The sequence below is a fragment of the Chiloscyllium plagiosum genome, unplaced genomic scaffold (genome assembly GCF_037043375.1).
Source record: "Chiloscyllium plagiosum isolate Xiang-an unplaced genomic scaffold, Cpla_swu_hap1 HiC_scaffold_2, whole genome shotgun sequence".
Classification (NCBI taxonomy): Eukaryota; Metazoa; Chordata; class Chondrichthyes; order Orectolobiformes; family Hemiscylliidae; genus Chiloscyllium; species Chiloscyllium plagiosum.
In genome coordinates this window covers 63,691,805-63,713,949 of record NW_028270140.1, presented here as the reverse complement: position 1 = coordinate 63,713,949, position 22,145 = coordinate 63,691,805, and the positions used below count along the sequence as shown (strand labels likewise).

Below are 22,145 nucleotides of genomic sequence, written 5' to 3'. Positions count from 1 at the left end.
CAGCAGTATGCAAAAAGAAGTGCTCAGTGTCCTGAATAAAAGGTCAATGTAACACAAAAGGAATGGATTAAATCTCTTTTTCCTATTAACAGATATATTGATCTGAGGGAAAATCTGCTTGAAGACTGGATGCTCAATGAAATCTTTGAAAATGATGACGATCAAGAAGAATTTGAAAAAGACTTGATGCAAATGTATTTTAAGGATTTGGAAGAGAGAGGTAACTACTGGAGTACCTTTAAAATTCACTCCTTACAACAGCAAAGGGACATAATGATATAAAGATGAACAGCTGGCTTTCCCTCCATGGCCAGAAGCAGAGATTGAAACTCTTTTTGGGTTCCAAACCTGTCCCTGGACGGAAACAGTCATTCACCTTTGAATTTCCTGGGGGCAACCAAGTGGTAGTCAGTGGATATGTTCACTTGAATCTGAAGGGCCAATCTTGAAAGAAGCAGCAGACTGCAGTGAAAGGTAAATAAGAGGGAGAAGGCAATTTAGTATGGAGTTCCTCCCTTTCCATTTTTAAAAATCACAAGCCAGTGCGGCACTGTAGAGTAGAAGATGGGAATCCTCTATAAGTAGCACATGGTTACTCACAGACCTGCCTGGAGTGCTCATCTCCTGGCCAGCCATCAGGTGCCCATCTACAGGTTCCTGAGCTGGCTGGCGCTGCTTGCAGGACTCTGGAATTGCAATATCTCAGTTAACTACACCAATTGGTCTTAATCAGACACTTAATTACTGCAGGCAGACAGGCAACTTTGAAAGAACAGCTATACAACAATAGCCAAAAAATGAAGAAGTACTGGAGAATTGGCACATTAGTCAATAGCACTAATTTTATTGCCAATCTGCCTCAGAGCCTGTCTCACAAAGGCTGAAGATCCAGATCACAGTTTTGCTGGAGCAGTTCTGTTCATTTGTATGCAAATTGGAGACATTTTTAAATTGAAAAACTAAGTAAAAGAATTTAATGGTGAGAGAAAAGTAAGTCCTATAATTTTATGTTCCTGGGAATTCTCCTTTTTATTTGTTCATGGCATATTGAAACTTCTGGCTTAGCCAATATTCATAGTACTTCCAGAACTGCCCATGAGAAGATGGTGAAGAGCTGTCCTCTTGACTTGCTTCAGTCCTTGGAGTGTAGGTATACCAGGAGTTCCAGATTTTGACCCAGTCACATATTAAAGGATAGTATGCTGTTTGTAGAGGAACTTGCAAATGGTGGTGTTCCCAATCATTTGCCTATTCTTCTACATGGTGGATGGCACGAGGAAAACAAAACAGAAATTGCTGGAAAAAATCTCAGCAGATCTGGCAACATCTGTGGAAAAAAAGCAGTGTTAAAATTTCGGGTACAGTGAGCCTTCTTCAGAACTGATTGTAGGTGGGGGAAAGTTGGTACATGTGCTGAAGGTGGGCTGGGGGGGGGAAAGTGGGAAATAAAAGATGAAGTAGGGTGTGGAGAAGTAGACCCCAGAGAGAGAAAGAACAACAGATGGATAGACAAAGGAATGGGTAAAGGTCAGCCTAAGAGAATTAATAGCTGCTAACAGGGACCATTAGTAGCTGACAATGGATTCGTTGTGGTAACAGCCTGTATAATGACAAGGATTAGTACCCTTACAGGGGCAGCTTTCTGGGCTCAATATTGAGGTCAATAATTTTAGGGCCTGGGCATCTTCCCTAATGTCCTTACCCCAACCCCCAAACACCAGACCTCTGGGCTCCTTCTTCATTTATCGTTTACTCCTCACCTGATCTTCAGCATATACTGTATACCAACCTTTTTCTTGCTCCAGTCAATTCTGAAGAAGTGTCATTGGATCTGAAACATTAACGCAGAATTTCCACACAAGATGCCAGACCTACTGAGTTTTTTCAGCAATTTCTGGTTTTGTTTCTGATTTCTAGCATCCGCATTTCTTTGTTTTATTTTGTTTAGAAAGGAGCCCTGATGAGTTGCTGTGGTGCATACATGGTTACATACTGCAGCCACTGTGCATTGATGGTGAAGAGAACAGATGTTGATGATTGTAGATAGAGTGCCAATCAAGTTAGCTGCCTCATCCTGGATGGTGTTAAGCTTTTTGTGTGTTGTTAAGAGTTCCATTCATCAAGGCCAATATTCATTCTCACTCCTGACTGATGCCTTGTAGATGGTGGACAGACATTTTGCGAGACCCAAAGTGTGTTACCACCAAATGCCTAGGCTCCAACCTGACTAAATTATTCTTCAAGTTGTGACCCTTCAGAGAATGAAATTTGGGTGGGTTCTATAAAAGTCAAGGTGAGCTAATCCACCAGCTTTTCGGCGCAGAAGTTAAAATTACCTATAACCAGGTTACACCAGCTCAGTGGTTAGCACTGGTGCCTCACAGCACCAAGGAGCTGGGTTTGATTCTATCCTTGGGTGACTCTGTGTGGAGTTTGGACATTCTATTCATGTCTGCGTGGGTTTCCTCCTAGTGCTCCTAGTTTCCTCCCACAATTCAAAGATATGCATGTTAGGTGGGTTGGCCATGCTAAATTGCTCATAGTATCCACGGATGTGCAGGATGGGTGGATTAGCTATGGGAAATGCAGGGATAGAGTACTAGGGTGGGTCTTGGTGGGATGCTGTTCAGAGGGTTGGTGTGCACTTGATGGGCCGAATGGCCTGCTTTCACACTGTAGGAATTCTATGATTATTTATCAATAAAATAAAACAATCTTTCTTTTCCTTGCTTCAGAAAAAGCTCCTGCTTATACTACAAGGGTATCTCTAAGCCTACAGCTCTAACATACACTACCAAAATTGTGGATCTGAAGAGAACGAAACTTTGTGACACATTGTGAAGAATCTATCCACTCTACTAGGAAAATGACATAAGGAAGTTAGCAGTGGGATATTAGAACAAATTTCGATCTGATTTAAGGGTTTAGAGGACAGTTAGATATTCATGTTGCTATATGTAGGTTGACTTTTAATTCTGGCACATTTCCGAGGCTGACCAGAGGTGATTTGTTGATTGAAGTAAACGTTCAGATGACTACATGACCAAATGAAAAAAATGAGCAATAGTATTACAATCTGGATATTTCTAACATGAATGTACTATAGTTACATTAGTTACAGAAGAAAGATTATGAATAACCATGCATATTTTCTTTGTCTATCTTGGCTGACCGAATTCACAATGTTGCAGTAGAATCTAGTTACAGTTAGAAAGTTATTTTAACCAATCATCTGAAGCCATTCATACATAGTATTTTCTTCATTTCATTTACTGTAAAGTGAGATCACTTATATTCACTTTGGTCTAGCATTCACCTGCTTATTTCTCTATACATGAGACATTTATGAATTAAAAGTACAAAGCGTCAATTCGGGATATGCTTAAAGGTTCCTAAAAATAATTCACAGTTCAAAATAATTTTCATCATCTTTAATTCCCGTAGTTGAAGGAAGGTCCACTATCATACTGTTCCATTATTTCCTTTCTCTGTTATGGTCTACAAAGACAAACATAAATAACTTTATGCAGTCAGTGGGCATAGTTCACAACAGTTCCAAAGAATGTGGCAGTTTTTTGTTCTCCTTCTAATGAACAATAATTGTACTTTCAAGACTTGACTATCTCACAGCAAAATGAGGCTGACTGATCTTGTGCCAGCTGTTGGTAGCATTGATAAATGCAGGAGAAGATTAAGCTGGTAGGTAACTGTAAATACTAACTACTTCTTTTCTGGATCCTCCTTGAATCTGTCCATGAATGTTATTTATAAGAGAAGGAAAAGTGGAAATTTGAAAGCAGGGCTTTTTACTATCACTGATAACTGAAAACCATTTTAACTGAATTTCTGTTTGCTTTCATTACACAAAATCTGTCCATAATGTTTGAATAATGAATAATGTAACAGATTTAAATGATGTTTTGTAAGAATGTTTAAAAATTCTCATCTTACTCTCTAATTCAGTAATGTTGAAAATAAATGATCATTTTAAAAAATTATTTCACATAAGTGAGCTGAACCAAATCAACTTTTCATATTCTGATTAATTACTTCGCATCAAAATATATTATTCCAGACTAAACAGATAATTTCAATAAAATAAATGGAACTCCTCTTTGTTAATGGTATAATTTTTGCACTTTGTGAAGTGATATTGTAAAGGTGGTTAAATGTAAATATGTCACACTTGAGCACACAGACTAGGAGGTTTCTTGTTCAAATTTTGGCCCTTTCTGGGTGCCAGTCTCAGCCAGGAAAATAATAATAGTTGTTACAATTGGCTTCCATCTTTCAAAAATATTGCTGTAGGTTTTCAGTTGTGATATTTACTTTGAAATTACTTGCTGGAAGTGCATGTGCATGAATGTCCGATGACACCTGGCTTAGGTTTGGCTGTGATAGCCATATGATACTCATCAAGGAGGAGAAAGTGAGGTCTGCAGGTGCTGGAGGTCAGAGCTGAAAATGTGTTGCTGGAAAAGTGCAGCAGGTCAGGCAGCATCCAAGGAGCAGGAGAATCGACATTTCGGGCATAAGCCCTTCTTCAGGAATGAGGAAAGTATGTCCAGCAGGCTAAGATAAAAGGTAGGGAGGAGGGACTTGGGGGAGGGGCGTTGGAAATGCGATAGGTGGAAAGAGGTCAAGGTGAGGGTGATAGGTCAGAGTGGGGTGGGGCGGAGAGGTCAGGAAGAAGATTGCAGGTTAGGAAGGTGGTGCTGAGTTCAAGGGATTTGACTGAGACAAGGTGGGGGGAGGGGAAATGAGGAAACTGGTGAAATCCGAGTTCATCCCTTGTGGTTGGAGGGTTCCTAGGCGGAAGATGAGGCGCTCTTCCTCCAACCGTCGTGTTGTTGTGGTCAGGCGATGGAGGAGTCCAAAGACCTTATCTTCACCATGGACATCCAGTCCCTGTACACCTCCATCCCTCATCACGAAGGACTCAAAGCCCTCCGCTTCTTCCTTTCCCGCCGTACCAACCAGTACCCTTCCACTGACACCCTCCTTCGACTGACTGAACTGGTCCTCACCCTGAACAACTTCTCTTTCCAATCCTCCCACTTCCTCCAAATGAAAGGAGTAGCCATGGGCACCCGCATGGGCCCCAGCTATGCCTGCCTCTTCGTAGGATATGTGGAACAGTCCATCTTCCGCAACTACACTGGCCCCACGCCCCACCTTGTCCTCCGCTACATCAATGACTGTATCGGCACCGCCTCGTGCTCCCACGAGGAGGTTGAACAGTTCATCCACTTCACCAACTCCTTCCACCCCGACCTCAAATTCACCTGGACAGTCTCAGATTCCTCCCTCCCCTTCCTCGACCTTTCTATTTCTATCTCAGGCGACCGAATCAACACGGACATTTACTACAAACCGACCGACTCCCACAGCTACCTGGACTACACCTCCTCCCACCCTGCCCCCTGTAAAAACGCCATCCCATTCTCCCAATTCGTTCATCTCCGCCGCATCTGCTCCCAGGAGGACCAATTCCAAAACGTACAACCCAGATGGCCTCCTTCTTCAAGGACCGCAATTTCCCCCCCGACGTGGTCGACGATGCCCTCCACCGCATCTCTTCCACTTCCTGCTCCTCCGCCCTTGAGCCCCGCCCCTCCAACCACCACCAGGACAGAACCCCACTGGTCCTCACCTACCACCCCACCAATCTCCATGTACAGCGTATCATCCGCCGTCATTTCCGCCACCTCCAAACGGACCCCACCACCAAGGATATATTTCCCTCCCCTCCCCTATCAACGTTCCGTAAAGACCACTCCCTCTGTGACTCCCTCGTCAGATCCACACCCCCCACCAACCCAACCTCCCCTCCCCTATCAGCGTTCCGTAAAGACCACTCCCTCTGTGACTCCCTCGTCAGATCCACACCCCCCACCAACCCAACCTCCACTCCCGGTACCTTCCCCTGCAACCACAGGAGGTGCAAGACTTGTGCCCACACCTCCCCCCTCACCTCCCTCCAAGGCCCCAAAGGAAACTTCCATATCCACCACAAATTCACCTGCACCTCCACACACATCATCTATTGCATCCGCTGCACCCGCTGTGGCCTCCTCTATATTGGGGAGACAGTCCGCCTACTTGCGGAGCGTTTCAGAGAACACCTCTGGGACACCCGGACCAACCAACCCAACCACCCTGTGGCTCAACACTTCAACTCCCCCTCCCACTCCACCAAGGATATGCAGGTCTTTGGACTCCTCCATCGCCTGACCACAACAATACGACGGTTGGAGGAAGAGCGCCTCATCTTCCGCCTAGGAACCCTCCAACCACAAGGGATGAACTCGGATTTCACCAGTTTCCTCATTTCTCCTCCCCCCACCTTGTCTCAGTCAAATCGCTTGAACTCAGCACCGCCTTCCTAACCTGCAATCTTCTTCCTGACCTCTCCGCCCCCACCCCACTCTGACCTATCACCCTCACCTTGACCTCTTTTCACCTATCGCATTTCCAACGCCCCTCCCCCAAGTCCCTCCTCCCTACCTTTTATCTTAGCCTGCTGGACACACTTTCCTCATTCCTGAAGAAGGGCTTATGCCCGAAACGTCAGTTCTCCTGTTCCCTGGATGCTGCCTGACCTGCTGCGCTGTTCCAGCAACACATTTTCAGATATGATACTCATCATCCATGCTCGCACAGAAAGAATAGCCCTTGAATGAGGATTAAAAAGTTGCTGTTGAATTTGAAACGATATCCCACTGCCTTCAGTGGATGTAGCCTAAGACAAGAAAATAGGAGAAGGAAGAACAGAATTTCAAAAAACATCAAATGAAGAAAAATACTGGGTATGCTTGAATATCTTTTGATATCTTGTAATTATTACTTCTGTTGTATTGCATTTTACATAGAGCAATTTGATTTTATAATTATATTTTAAGTAGTCTCAAATTTATTTTTGCACTTTTTCAGAGTGGAATATAAAATATTGTTTGTGGAAAATGTTGTAGAGTGTATGAAAATGACTTAGAAACATACTGACTCTGCTTAACGTGAATAACTTGGTGAAAATAACTGTATGCTTATTGCAAAATATCCTTTATTATTCTGATGTTTATAGAATTCAAACTAATATGAAAAATGTCTAATTCTTCCTTGTAGTTTGTCAATCATTTTTTTGATAAATGTTTTGCTGTGACATTACAAAGAAAGTCTGAATTCATTTTAACATTGGGCACATTAGATCTCCCATTTCTCTGTGCAATTTTGTTTTACATGAACCATAAACGAGAGGTGTTAAAAAAAACCTTCTCTGGGTTGAAAGGTCTGGTTTAGATATCACTGGAACACAACAATTTGGATACAGTTACACTTAATATGTTACACCTTTATTAAGCTTCTATTTAATACCACAAACTCACACTGAAACTGGCTTCTGAGAAATACCACGAACCAAGATCTGTGTTTGGTGGGTAATCCATGTTACAATGCTGTCACTTTAAAAGGTTATTTTGTCCTTGTTTTTTTTGAAGAGAGGTCGTAAATGCAGAGGTGCTGAGGGGTCTAGTTTAATAATGGAAGGGGAGTGGTCAAGTTCTCCCAGTTCAGGTTTTTTCTAGTTGGTGGTAGCTGTTGCAGTCACAAGATGTGTGAGTCCAGGGGAGTTGCAAGCTTCAATAAAGAACTCTGACTTTCTTCTGAAATCTCCCTTTGGATGTTGTTCCTTCCTGTCTTTAAGGATATGTGTTTGAATTAACCTTTTTGTCAAGGAGTGTGTTTATGGGATGTTGATATACTGGAACAATTAATTAGTAATAATTGCTGTATTGGATCAGTTACATTTTCCATTAGTTGTTATTCTAAATTCTGTTTTCTTTTTTTCATGTTGCAACAGGCCGGGACGGTAGCTCAGTGGTTAGCACTGCTGCCTCACAGCACCAGGGACCCGTGTTTGATTCCAGCCTCAGGCGACTGTCTGTGTGGAGTTAGCATATTCTCCCTGTGTCTGCATGGGTTTCCTCTGGGCACTCCGGCTTTACTCCCACAGTCCACGAAGGTGTGCAGGATAGGTGAATTGGCCATGCTAACTTGTCCATAGCGTTGGGTGCATTCGTCAGGGATAATTGTAGGGTTGGGGAATGGGTCTGGGTGGGTTACTCTTTGGAGGGTTGGTGTGGACTTGTTGGGCCAAAGGGCCTGTTTCCATACTGTAGGGAATCTAATCTAAAACTGTAATGATTAAATAAATTCTGTTTTGATTAAAGGCGACTGATTTGACCGGCTACGTAATACCTGGAATATCGACTTCACACCTGTCTTTAAAACAAGAAAATGTTGGGGTCTAGGCTACCTTCTTAAATAATTTGAGGGGATCTGGCCTGGTCCATAACAGTTTGGGAGGTTTTGTCGGGATTGATTCTATAATTCCACTTTGGGTTTCGCGTTGCTGGACTCAAATTTGATCAGGGTATTGAATTTGGTAGGTTTAATTCGCTTTGGATAGTAAAGGCTCTTTCAGTCACTAAGAGTTTTCTGGGAGTGGAAGAAGTGACTTTGGGGGTTTTGCAAAAAATGAGGAAAGCACAGCTATTGGAATTGGCAGACATGCTGGAGTTGGGGTTCCCTTCGCCTGTGAGAAAAGGACAGATAATTACAGCAATAGCTTGACATTTATATTTGTTGGAAATGCCATTAGAATATTTGGAAATGGCTAGAATTCAATTGCTGATGAAGCACCTTGAACATGAAAAGGAACTGAAACAGTTCGAATATCAGTTAAAAGCAGAGGAATGAGAAAAGAAAGGATTTGCCCTAGCAGAACAAAAAGAAAAGGAAAGAATCGCTTTGGCACAATAAAAAGGAAAGGAGAGGAAGGCCTTAGCAGAAGAAAAGGAAAAAGAGAGATATGAATGAAAAAAGAGAGAGAAAGGAAGAAGGAGAGAGGGTTTGAACTTCAGAAGTTGGCAACTAGACAGGAAAATCAACGTAAAAGGATGGAGGTGAAGGTAGAAGGTAGGCTTAGTGAGGAAGATAATGAGGATGAGCAAACTCATTGTAGCCAAAGACCTGGTGCGGATTTGTTTAAATATATCCAAGCATTGCCTAAATGTGATGAGAAAGATGTAGGAGCCTTTTTCATTTCATTTGAGAAAGTGGCTAAACAAATGAAGTTGCCAGTGACTATGTGAGTTTTGTTGATCCAAACAAAGCTGGTAGGTCGAGCATCACTATCAGAGGAGGTATCTGGGAAGTATGAGGAGGTGAAGAAAGCCATCTTAAGTGCAAATTAGCTTGTGCCAGAAGCCCACAGATGTTTCAGGAGGGACTCTGGTCTAACATAAATTGAGTTTGAAAGGATCAAATGAAGTAATTTTGATAGATGTATAACGGCATTAAACATAGATCAAACATATGATGGTCTCAGAGAGAAAATTATCATAGAATCCCTACAATGTGGAAACAGGCCAATTGGTCCAACACGTCCACACCGACCCTCCAAAGAGTAACCCACCTAGACTTATTCCTCTATATTTCACTTAACCTGGGCACCTTTGGACTGTGGGAGGAAACCTGAACACCTGAAAGAAACCCACGCAGACACAGAGAGAATGTGCAAACTCCACACAGACAAAGCTAGGAATTGAACCAGCATCCCCGGTGCTGTGAGGCAGTAGTGTTAACCACTGAGCCACAGTACCACCCCTGCACTCCCTTTTTTTAAAAATGTTTTTAAGTGGGCAGTGTGTGCATGTGTAAAGATGGCCCGACTGCAGAATGGGAGAGGGAGATTGGGAAGCGAAATGTTGCGGAGCATTTTTACATTCTGAATTTACAGTAACACTGAACTCAGCTGGACAGACTGAGTTTTGGAGAAAGAAAATGCTTCAAAGAAGTCTTTGTGTTGGATCTTGATAAGAAATCCTGATGATTAGCTGATTCTATAAAATCTGCTGTTTCTGAGTTCTAGAATAGGCTTACATGTTGTTATAAACTTATTTGGCAATAAAAGTTTGTTTTTTTAACAGAAAGAACAAAAGAAATCTTTGATGGATTAATCCAGTCAACAAAATAATGAATAACCTTCAATGAAATTCTCATTCAATTCGATTCAGACTTACACACATTGAAATGCATTTTACTACAGTTTTTATGGAAGTCTTCGCAGAATTGAATGCTATTCACAGAAGCCTGACAGCTTTCTCACAATGACATTGAAGCATCCATTTATCACAATGTGAATGACAGAAGGAATTATGTTTGACCTCCTGGATTCATTAGTAGAATTTTGTATTTCTGTGTGACTGAATTTACTTTGAACAAATGCAGTATTTTGTCTTTCTTAGTGACACTATATTTGTTAATTAACAAAACTGAATCACATTAATCTGGTCTATTGATTATGGACACATGGACTGGATTCTAGAGGCCCAATGAGGAGGGCCTTGGAGGTATTGTGGGGGGGGGAGATGGAGGGTGGGGAGGGATGCTGTAGAATGTAATATTCCATGCAGAAAAATTGGATAAGGGTTCTTCAGGTCAGTTCCATATTCGACTAGGTATAGACAGCATTGTGACTTAATTATTTTTGTCAGATCTGCACACACATTTGACACACAAAGTGCCAATAATCTGTGATTTATGTATTGGTCTCAATTTTTACAAAGCACAAAAGACATGCAGCATGTCAGTGGAGGCTGCAAAGAAGCAGCAGGTTCAGACTATGAATTTGGAATCCATCAAGTTTTGAGAGGAGTTTCCTCTGCCAGACTGTTATTTAGCTACTGTCACTTTGATATAATAAAAGAAACTGAAAGGGGCTGGTCGTAACTAGAGGGGTGAAAGAAGTGTCTGTGAGAGAGGTCAAGACTGAGAGTGTCCACCAGGCATTGACATTGTGTGGTTAGGAGGTAGGTTCCATATTGAGGAGGAGGACAGGAGAATAAGGAAGCTATAGTCACAGGCATCTGCCTCAAACACGTCTTATGATCACCTTCACAGGCAGTTCGGGTTGGCGATATGGAAGAAGACAGCAATAGGGACCATAAGCTCCCTCCTATATAAAGCAGGTACCCTTCTGTTTCGTTCAGCTGTAGGTCAGAGGCATTGCTGGCTGGCCAGCATTTATTGGCTGTTCGCAATTGCCCTTGAAAAGGTGGTGTGAGTTGCCTTCCTGAATATGCAGTCTACGTGCTGTAGGTTGACTCACAATTGTCCCTTAGGAAGGGAATTAGAGGATTTTAACATATTCACAGCAAAGGAATTGTGATATATTTCCAAGTCAGAATGGTGAGTGGTTTGGAAGGAACTTGCAGGTGGTGGTGTTGCCCTTGTCTTCCTAGATGGAAGTAGTCATAGGTTTGGAAGGTGTTTTCTGAGGATCTTTGTGAATTTCTGCAGTGTATCTTGTAGATAGTACATACTGCTGCCACTGAGAGTGAAGGTGGATGTTGTGGATGCATTATAGCTTGTTATGGCCACTGCTCTGCCCAAGACAGCAAGACATTGCAGAGAGTTGTGAATGCAGCCCAGTCCATCACAAAAACTAGCTTTCCTTCTATTGACTTTGTCTATGCTTTCAGCTGCCATACAGAAAATACAAAAGTTTGAAAACACATACTAACAGATCCAATAACAGCTTCTTACCTGCTATTATCAGATTTTTGAATGGACCTCTTATATATTAAAGTTGATCTTTCTCTACACTTTCTCTGTAGCTGTAACACTAAATTCTGCATTCTGTTCTATTACCTGATGTATTTATGTAAGGTATGATTTGCCTGCATAGCACATGAAACAAAACTTTTCACTGTATCTCGGAACAGGTGACAATAATAAATCAAATCGAATGATAAATCCAGTCAAGTCCAAGGACATGTCTACTGACTTCACCTGGGGACTAAAGGATGAAAACAGAGAAGAAATACAACACCTTACATGTGGCAACCTGAACTAATAACTCACAGATAATAAGTCTCATGAAGCTAAGATTCAGGCACCTGGATTAATCCAACGGTGTCCTTCATTGACAACAGCAAATATCTCCTAGATCAATGAGTCCTGTTGTACTCTGCACAACTTGGCACAACAGAGTGGAGAGGACCTGACCAACAGCGCAGCACAACTGATATGGAGGATGTGAAGGAAGCTGATGACCAGAGGCTGCATTGTGAAGAGCACCAGGAACTGATGGAAAGTTGCAATGACATCAGCATTGTGGAAGCAAAGAAAGTGCTCATACATACATGTTTCATATGGCTTTTCCTGCCTCATTCTTCCAATCAATTAATTGTCCCCCTTCACTTTTCCCACTTGACACCTCAGTTTTTGGCATGGGCAATGCAATGACCAAAAATGCTATGCTGCCTCCCAGAAAGCCCTTGTGGTGAGTCAATAAACTCATTTACTTCAGAGATCTGCCAGTAATGAATAGAAATGTTGGAAATAATAATGAACACAAAGTGTAACTCCTCAGTAATGTATTAATCTGAGAAGCTTAAGTGAATCTGGTGCTCTTTTTAATGTTCTTTCAACTCCCTTTTTGTTGGCATCTGAAGACAGGGTAGGCTCCTGATCTTGATGATCTGTACAGATGCCTCCAATATTCAAAGTAGTGCATGGATACCCTCTGGAATCTGCCATATTTTTGTGCAACTCACATGTATATCCAACATCTACCACCTTACTGCACTCCAGAGGCACATTGTCAGCCTAGGATTCAACATGGGCATGGTCTATCATTCTCCTTGGGCCATCAGTGGTATTGCTTTTGGCTATCTGGCTGCAACTGCAACATTCTCACAAGGTTGTAACCATGAATCTGAGCTCAAGTGGTTACTCAACTGAGAGGGAAAGTCCATACTAGTGAAGGGTATGGAGGGGAATGATATAACTGAGATCTCTTCCTCCTTCTCAGCAGTGGTGATTATCTGATGGAGACAGGAGCTTTTGATTGTGTTCTTGACTTGCATGACAGAATAGGAAGGTCAAAAGGTTTCACCCTTCCAACATGTACTTTCAAGTGTTCAGATTGATGCATGTGCAGTGGAGGTAACAGCAGCATTATCCTCGTGCAAATCCAAGGCACCTTTGTACCAAACTGTGAGAGTATTCATGCTCCTGTGCTTATTCCCCTGATTCTCAATCTGCAATGGAGCAGCTACCATGAGTGATACCAATACCAGAGCCTCTTCTTCCATGAGTGGAAAGATAGAGAACGATGGCATTCCCCCACTGACCTCGACCCTTTCTTTTAGAGTCGGAAGAGTCATACAGCACAGAAACAGACCTCTCGTTCCAACCAGTCCATGCCGAACATAATCTCAAACTAAACTAATCCTACCTGCCTACTCTGGCCCATATCCCTCCAAACTTTTCCTATTCATGTACTTATCCAAATGTCTTTTACACATTGTAACTGTGCCCGCATCCATCACTTCTTCAGGAAGTTCGTTCCACACGTAAACCATCCTCTGTGTAAAAACATTCCCCCTCATGTCTTTCTTAAATCTCTTTTCTCTCACCTTAAAAATATGCCCTCTTCTTTTGAAATAACCTATCCTATGGAAATACACCTACTATTAACCCTTTCTATATCTCTCATGATTCTATAAACATGTTGAAGTAACAAGGATTCACTGACGTTCAGTCAAGAGTGGGGTGGTGCATCTGAATTTTCTTGAATCCAAGGTTATAGGGAAAGGACAGGAAAGTGGACTTGTGGAATATTAGATCATATATGATCCCATTGAATGGCAGAATAGGCCCAAGGGGCAGAAAGGCCCATTCCTGTTCCTTTATTATGGTCTTTTGGTCAGAGTGATATTACTGATGGGGGAGTAGGTGTTTGAGCAACAGGAAATGATGAAGTAATTGGTTGAGAGATGTCATTTAAACATATTTGCTGATCTTGACTACCTGCTCAAGGCCACGGAAATTATTGTAATACTCCTGCCAGTTTTTGGGATAACTCAGGAAGTTGATTTTGCTGCCACATGCTTCCTTTCTTTTCTTGAAATGTTACTAATGGATGTCCTGCCACTCCTAACAGGAACGTTGCTTCTTTCTTTCTGGGCTAAGGTCTGCTATACCGTATCCAAAAACAATAAAGCACAAGTCAGAAGTGTGATGGAAGTCTTCCCACTTGAGTACATAGACATGTTCTGCCTGTCTGCAAAGTGGAACCAACTAAGGTTGAAGGCATTTCAAATCTAGCTTTGGGCACTGAGGCATGGGACCAGCTCACCACCATCTTCTCAACAGCAACTAGGCCCAGCCAGCGAGGTCTACGTCCCAACAGTGAATAAACAAAAAAAAACTTGCAAATTCACTCTCAAGCCTGTTCCTTTACTTCTATTCTCAACCACTTCCACAAAAGGCAATCAGCATCAGCTTCCTTCTAATGAATGCAACTTCCCTTTAGGAGGGTGTGTGTTGTAACATGTGAAGGACACGGACCTGCTGGGCCCCACATTGAGGATTCAGCCAAACAGCAGTCTGGCTAAACTCTACAACCATGGAAATGATGAGGCCAAGTGATATTTGTGTGCTGAAACAAAAACAGAAAGTGCTGGAGAAACTCAGCAGGTCCGGCAGGGCCTGCGAAGACAGGTACAGAGTTAGCGCTCCCAGCCTGGTATGACTTCTTTAGAATGGTTCTGACAAAGGATCATTGGACTTCAAACATTAATTCTGATCCTTGCTCCACAAACACCACCAAACTTACCGAGCCCCTCCAGCACTTCATCTCTGTTTCAGACTTTCACATTGGTAGTTCATTGTTTTATTTAAGTTTGCATTTGAAAGTTACAGCTGCATTATTAGCTTGATTCAGCCAACAGTATTTTTCCCAATGAGTCAAATGACTCAAGTTCCATTGTAGGAATTGGAGGTTATTAGTTGTAACTTAATACAGGGTAATCAAAAGTGAGATACCTCAGATGAGATATTAAACCAAGACGTGGCAGCATAATGACAACAATAAGCTCACCTGATGACCTGACTCGCAGGAGATGGGGGAGATACTAAACGAGTATTTTGCATAAGTATTTACTATGGAAAAGGACATGCAAGATATAGAATGTAGGGGAATAGATGGTGACATCTTGAAAAATGTCCATATTACAGAGAAGGAAATGCTGGATGTCTTGAAACACATAAAAGTGGATAAATCCCCAGGACCTCATCAGGTGTACCCTAGAACCCAATGGGAAACTAGGGAAGTGATTGCTGGGCCTCTTACTGAGATATTTGTATCATTGATAGTCACAGGTGAGATGCCAGAAGACTAGAAGTTAGCTAACATGGCGCCACTGTTTATAAGAAAGGTGGTAAAGACAAACCAGGCAACTATAGACCAGTGACGGCAGTGGTGGGCAAGTTGTTGGAGGGAATCCTGAGGGACAGGATGTACATGTATTTGGAAAGGCAAGGACTGATTAGGGATAGTCAACATGGCTTTATGCATGTGAAATCATGTTTCACTAACTTGATTGAGGTTTTGAGGAAGTAACGAAGAGGATTGATGAGGGCAGAATAGTGGACGTGATCTATATGGACTTCAGTAAGGCATTCGACAAGGTTCCCCATGGGAGACTGGTTAGCAAGGTTAGATTTCATGGAATACAGGGAGAATTAGCCATTTGGATACCGAACTGGCTCAAATGTAGAAGACAGGTAGAGGGTTGTTTTTCAGACTGGAGGCCTGTGACCAGTGGAGTGCCACAATAATCGGTGCTGGGTCCACTACTTTTCATCATTTATATAAATGATTTGAATGTGAGCATAAAAGGTATATTTAGTAAGTTTGCAGATGATACCAAAATTGGAGGTATAGTTGACAGCGAAGAAGGTTATCTCAGGTTACAATGGGATCTTGATTAGATGGGCCATTGGGCTGAGGAGTGGCAGATGGAGTTTAATTTAGATACATGTGAGGTGCATTTTGGGAAAACAAATCTTAACAGGACTTGTACACGTAATAGTCAAGTCCTCGGGAGTGTTGCTGAACAAAGAGACCTTGGAGTGCAGGTTCATAGCTCCTTGAAAGTGGAGTCATAGGTTGATAGGATAGTGAAGAAGGCGTTTGGTATGCTTTCCTGTATTGGTCAGAGTACCGAGTACAGGAGTTGGGAGGTCATGTTGTGGTTGTACAGGACATTGGTTAGGCCACTGTTGCAATTCTGGTCTCCTTCCTATTGGAAAGATTTTTTGAAACTTGAAAAGGTTCAGAAAAGGTTTACCAGGATGTTGCCAGGGTTGGTGGATTTGAGCTATGGGGAGAGGTTAAGTAGGCTAGAGTTGTTTTCCCTGGAGCGTCGGAGGCTGAGGGGTGACCTTATAAAGGTTTATAAAATCATGAAGGGCATGCATAGGATAAATAGACAAAGCCTTTTTCCTTTGATGGGAGAGTCCAGAACTAAAGGGCATAGGTTTAGAGTGAGAGGGAAAAGATATAAAAGACACCTAAAGGGCAACTTTTTCACGTAGAGGGTGGTATGTGTGTGAAATGAGCTGCCAGAGGAAGTGGTGGAGACTAGTACAATTGTAACATTTTAAAGCCATCTGGATGGGTATATGAATAGGAGGGGTTTGGAAGGATACGGCCAGGTGCTGGCAGGTTCAACTAGATTGGATTGAAATATCGGATCGGCATGGACAAGTTGGACCAAAGGGTCTGTTTCCGTGCTGTACATCTCTAAGGCTCTATGACCAACATCCTGTTCCATGAGCAAACATCACCTCATTGCTGGTGTTAGCTGGTTTTGCTTTCAAAATGCTATCATGATAACAACCTTTGCTTTTTAAAAATATTTCAGTGTACACCAAAAAAAGGCCAAGTAGGCATCATATACAGTAAATTATTTATTTCTGATATACTTTCATGCATCTGCACATTCTTTAGTAAGTCTGAATTGTGAAATGGGGGACTTAACCGTTCTTTATCTAATGGAGGTATTTTTTTACATGAAGTACATATCTTGCAAGTAATAATTGCTGATCAAGTAATTAAGCCAGAATCTGGTAGGATAGCAATTCCATTGTTCAAGATCTATGATAGTATTGATATTAACATTAAAAAGTACATATCTTTAACATTCTACAATCTATCAATTCAAATAATTACTTTCTTTTTAATTTATAGCAAAATTTCAGGCAAGTCCATCCCTAATTTCATTACACAACACGTGTATCAAGCTTTCTCATGATATTCCTGACAAATTTATTTAAAATGTCGTCTCTTTTGTAAGATTGCGACAGATCTCATCACAGTCTGCCAGCTTCCTTACTCTGTCCATTTATAGAAAATGAGAAATTGGAAAAGGACTCTTTCTACCATAAACTTTGTAAATTTATTACTGGAGCCTTTATATTACCAAAATAAACTAATTTTCAAGTCAGTTATTCCTAACTAGCCCATACAGAGAGATAGAAAACAACAAGTGGGTCCTCATTGCCATATGTAATATATCCAGAATTTAAATTTACATGAGAATGAGAAGAAATTAAATATGATTTCTGAAACTATATTTGAGCTGAAACTGGTGGCATACATAGAAACATAGAAAATAGGTGCAGGAATAGGTCATTTAGCCCTTGGAGCTTGCACCACCATTCAATGCAATCATAGTTGATCATGCAATCTCAGTGTCCCACTCCTGCCCTCTCCCCATACTCTTTGATCTCTTTAGCCACAAGGGCTACATTCATCTCTCTCTTGAATATATCTTAATGAACCAGCCCCATCAAATTCCCGTGATAGAGAATTCCACAAGTTCACAACTCTCCGAGTAAAGAAATCTTTCATCTCAGTCTTGAATGGCTTACCCGTTATTCTTAGACCGTGACTCCTTGTTCTGGACTTCTCCAACATAGGGAACACTCTTCCCTCATCTGGCCTGTCCAGTCCCATCACCATTATATATGATTCTATGACATCCCCTCATTCTTCCAAATTTCAGCGAATACAAGCCCAGTCAACCCAGTCTTTCCTCATATGTCAGTGCTGCCATCCCAGGAATCAGTCTGGTAAACCTTCGCTAGACTTCCTCAGACTAGGGGACGAAAACTGCACATGATACTCAAGATGTTGCCTCACCAAGGCCCTGAATAACGGCAGCAAGACATCATTACTCTAATATTCAAATCCTCTCACTGTAAAGGCCAACATGCCATTAGCTTTCTTCACTGTCTGCTGTACCTGCATGCCAACCATCAGCGACTGTTCCATCATAACACCCAGGTCTTGTTGCACCATTCCTTTTCCTAAACTGTCACAATTCAGATAATAATCTGCCTTCCTGTTCTCAGATTTATCCATGTTATGTTGCATTTACCAAGTATTTGGCAACTCAGCCAGTCTGTCCAAGTCACCCGTGATAGAGAAGCCTCTTAGCATCCTCCTCGCAGCACACATTGCCACCCAGCTTAGTGTTATCTGCAAATGTGGAAATATGGCATTCAATACCTTTGTCCAAATCTTTAATATATATTGTGATTAGCTGAGGTCCCAGTACTGAATCCCATGGCCCCAATGCCACTGCCTGCCACTTTGAAAAGAACCCATTTATTCCAACTCTCTGCATCATGTCTGCCTACCAGTTCTCTATCCATGTGAAAACATTACCTCCAATACTATGAGCTTTCATTTTCCTAACTAATCTCTGTGTAGAACCTTGTCAAAAGCCTTTGAAAGTCCAGATACACAACATCTACTGATTCACCATTGTCTACTCTACTGATCACATTCTCAAAAGATTCCAGAAGATTTGACAAGCACGATTTCCCTTTAGTGAATCCATGCTGACTTGGACCAATCCTGTCATCGTTTTCCAAATTCTCAGTTATTGCATCCTTAACGATTGACTGCAGTATTTTCCACACCACTAATGCCAGGTGAACCAGCCTATAATTCCCCATTTTTTTCTCTCCCTCCTCTTTTAAAGAGTGGAATTACATTAACTACCTTCCAATCCATTGGAACTTTTTCAGACTCTATAAAATGCTGGAAAATGATTACCAGTATAACCCCTATTTCTAGGGCCATTTCCTTAATTACTCTGGGATGCACAGCATCAGGCCCCAGGGACTTATCAGGTTTTAATCCCATCAATTTCCCCAATACCATTTCCTGACTAATATGGATTTCCTTCAGTTTCTCTTTCATACTTGACCCTCTGTCCCCTGGCTTTTCCTGAAGATTATTTGCGTCTGCCTTAATGAAGACAGATCCAAAGTATTTGTTCAAATGCTCTGCCATCTCTTTGTTATCTATTATGAATTCACCTGATTCTAACTGCAAAGGCCCTGCATTTGTCTTCATCAGGCTTTTTCTCTTAACATAGAAGCTTTTGCAGTCAGTTTTAATGTTTTCTGCAAGCTTACTTTCATATTCTATTTTCCCTTTCCAAATTAAACCTTATGTTCTCCTCTGCTGAATTTTAAAATTTCTCCCAATTCTCGGGTTTCCTGTTTTTTTCTGGCCAATGTGTATGCCTCTTCCTTGGCTTTAATACTGTTCCTGATTTCCCTTGTAAGCTATGATTGGGCTACCTTCCCTTCTTTGCTCTTACGCCAAACAGGAATGTACAATTGTTGAAATTCATCCATGTGTTCTTTAAATATCTGCCATCACTTATCCACTGTCAACCCCTTAGGTATCCTTGGCCAGTTTATCCGAGCCAATGCATGCCTCATGCCATCAAAGTTAGCTTTCTTTAAGATCAGGACCCTTGTTTCAGACTTAATTGTGTCACTGTCCATCTTAATGGAGAATTCTACTGTATTATGGTCACTCTTCCCCAAAGGTTCTCGCACCACAATGCTGCTAATTAATCCTCACTTGTTACACATGACCTAATCTAGGATGGCTTGCTCTCTAGTTGTTCCTTGCCATAGTGGTCGAGGAAACCATCCGTCATGCATTCTAAGAAATCCTCCACCATCGCATTGCTACCAGTTTGGTTTTTCCAATCAATATAAAGATTGACGTCACCCAAAATAACTGCTGGACCCTTACTGCGAGCATCTCTAATTCCTGTTTGATACAGTCCCCACTATAACATCCACTGTTTAGTAGTCTGTACACAATTTCCACTTGGTCTTTTTCCTTTTGGTGTTCCGCAGCTCCACCCATACTGATTCCACATCGAAGAGGCTAATGTCCTCCCTTACTATTGTGTTAATCTCCTCCTCAACCAGCACTTCCACACAGTCCTTTCCTTTGACTGTCTTTCCTGAAAATTGAATAACCCTGGACATTGAAGTCACAACTTTGGTCACCCTTACTATCTCCAGTAGCTATCACAGATGGGCACCAAATGAAAGGACAAGGCAGACTAAATGTTTATTATGGGGCCATCGAATGCTTCTTATATTTGGACAGTCTTGATCAATCTCTGTGTAGTCAACAGTGACACATGAATGTCTGTTGACTGAGCTACATCCACCTGTGTTATGGGAGATTCTGTAGACCATTGCTAACTACTGAATGGGTTTTCCTTCCCCCACCACTTAAGCCCATAAAGGGAATGGGATTCAGGATGGAGGATCGGGTATGCAGATACCAGCATCTTTCATCATTTTAGTTTCACTGCTGGTCACATCCTCAGCAATAGCCACACAGGTACCATCTATACCATGGAGCCAAAAGTATGCAGTTGCTCCTGTTGCCCACAGGTTAACAGTAGCTGCTTCCAATTGTGTGCCACCTTGTCCCGCAAAGGGAAAAGTAATTGAAGTAATTGCGCCAGCAAGTGTGGTACAAGGTGTTTAAGTGGCAATGTTATCATAATTGAATGGCTAGTAAAGTGTGCAACCTGTGAGATTCGGATGTGATATCTGCAACAGTACTATGTTCGGAAGGATACAGGAAGGTAAGGGAGGTGGTGTAGGTCTGATATTCAAGGACAACATCAGGGCGGTGCTGAGAGATGATATATTTGGAGGCAACATGGTGGCTCAGTGGTTAGCACTGCTGCCTCACAGCGCCAGGGACTCAGGTTTGATTCCAGCCTTGGACGACTGTGTGGAATTTGCCCATTCTCCCCGTGTCTGCATGGGTTTCTCCCACAATCCAAAAGGTATGCAGGTTAGGTGAAATGGCCATACTAAATTGCCCATAGTGTAGATCCTTAGTCAGTGGTAAATACAGGGTAGGGAAGTGGGTCTCTGCGTGGGTTAATCTACGGAGGGTCGGTGTCGACTTGTTGGGCCGAAGGGCCTGTTTCCACACTGTAAGGATTCTAATTCTAATATAGGTTCTACGGAGAATAGGATTGATTCCATTTGGGTGGAAATTTGAAATTCTAAGATAGGCATAGCCATAGGCCACCAAATAATAACATCACATTGGGGGCGGGCAACAAACAAAGAAATAACTAATGCATGTAAAAATGGTAAGGCAATTATCATCAGAGATTTTAATCTATATGTCAGTTGGTTGAACCAGCTCAATCAGGGTAGCCTTGAGGAGGAGTTCATTGAGTGTATCCGTAATAGTTTTCTTGAACAGTATATAGTGGAACTGACAAGGGAGCAAACTATCCTAGATCTGGTCCTGTGCAATGAGACTGAAATAATTAATGACCTCATCATTAGGGACCATCTTGGAAGGAGCGATCACAGTATGGTTGAATTTAGAATACAGATGGGGAATGCGAAGTTAAAATCCAATGCTAGGTTCCTGTGCTTAAGCAAGTGAGCCTACAACAGAATGAGTGAGGACTTGGCGAAAGTAGACTGGAGACAAAGATTTTATGGTGGGACAGTTGACGATCAGTGAAGGACTTTCAAAGCAATTTTTCAAAGTGCTCAGCAAAAGTATATCCCAGTGAAAAGGAAGGACTGTAAGAAAAGGGGTAATCTGCCATGGGTGTCTAAGGAAATAAGGGAGGCTATCAAATTGAAAGAGAAGGCATACAAAGTGGCCAGAAACAGCATGAAACTAGAAGATTGGGAAAACTTTAAAGGTCAACAGAAAGCCACAAAAAGAGCTATAAAGAAAAGTAAGCTAGAACATGAGAAAAAACTAGCACAGAATATAAAGACAAATAGCAAAAGTTTCTATCAATATATAAAACAAAAAAGTAAACATTGGTTCTTTAGAGGATGAGAAGGGGCATTTGGTTATGGGATATGATGAAATGGCCAAGGCATTGAACAGGTATTTTGTTTCGGTCTTCACAGTG

The 22,145-nt window shown here is 41.9% G+C and overlaps 1 protein-coding gene across 4 annotated transcripts in view; it reads left to right on the top strand.

Moving 5' to 3' along the window:
- lrrc2 (leucine rich repeat containing 2) overlaps window positions 1-4,112 on the top strand; it is an 89,247-nt gene extending 85,135 nt beyond the window's left edge. For all 4 annotated transcript variants that reach the window (XM_043713612.2, XM_043713628.2, XM_043713621.2 and 1 more), the window contains 2 exons: window positions 93-220; window positions 2,736-4,112. In XM_043713612.2, the coding sequence (XP_043569547.2) occupies window positions 93-220; window positions 2,736-2,785 (178 nt within the window). In that variant the 3' untranslated portion in view covers window positions 2,786-4,112. The remainder of the gene's footprint in view (window positions 1-92; window positions 221-2,735) is intronic.
- Window positions 4,113-22,145: the final 18,033 nt, after the last annotated feature.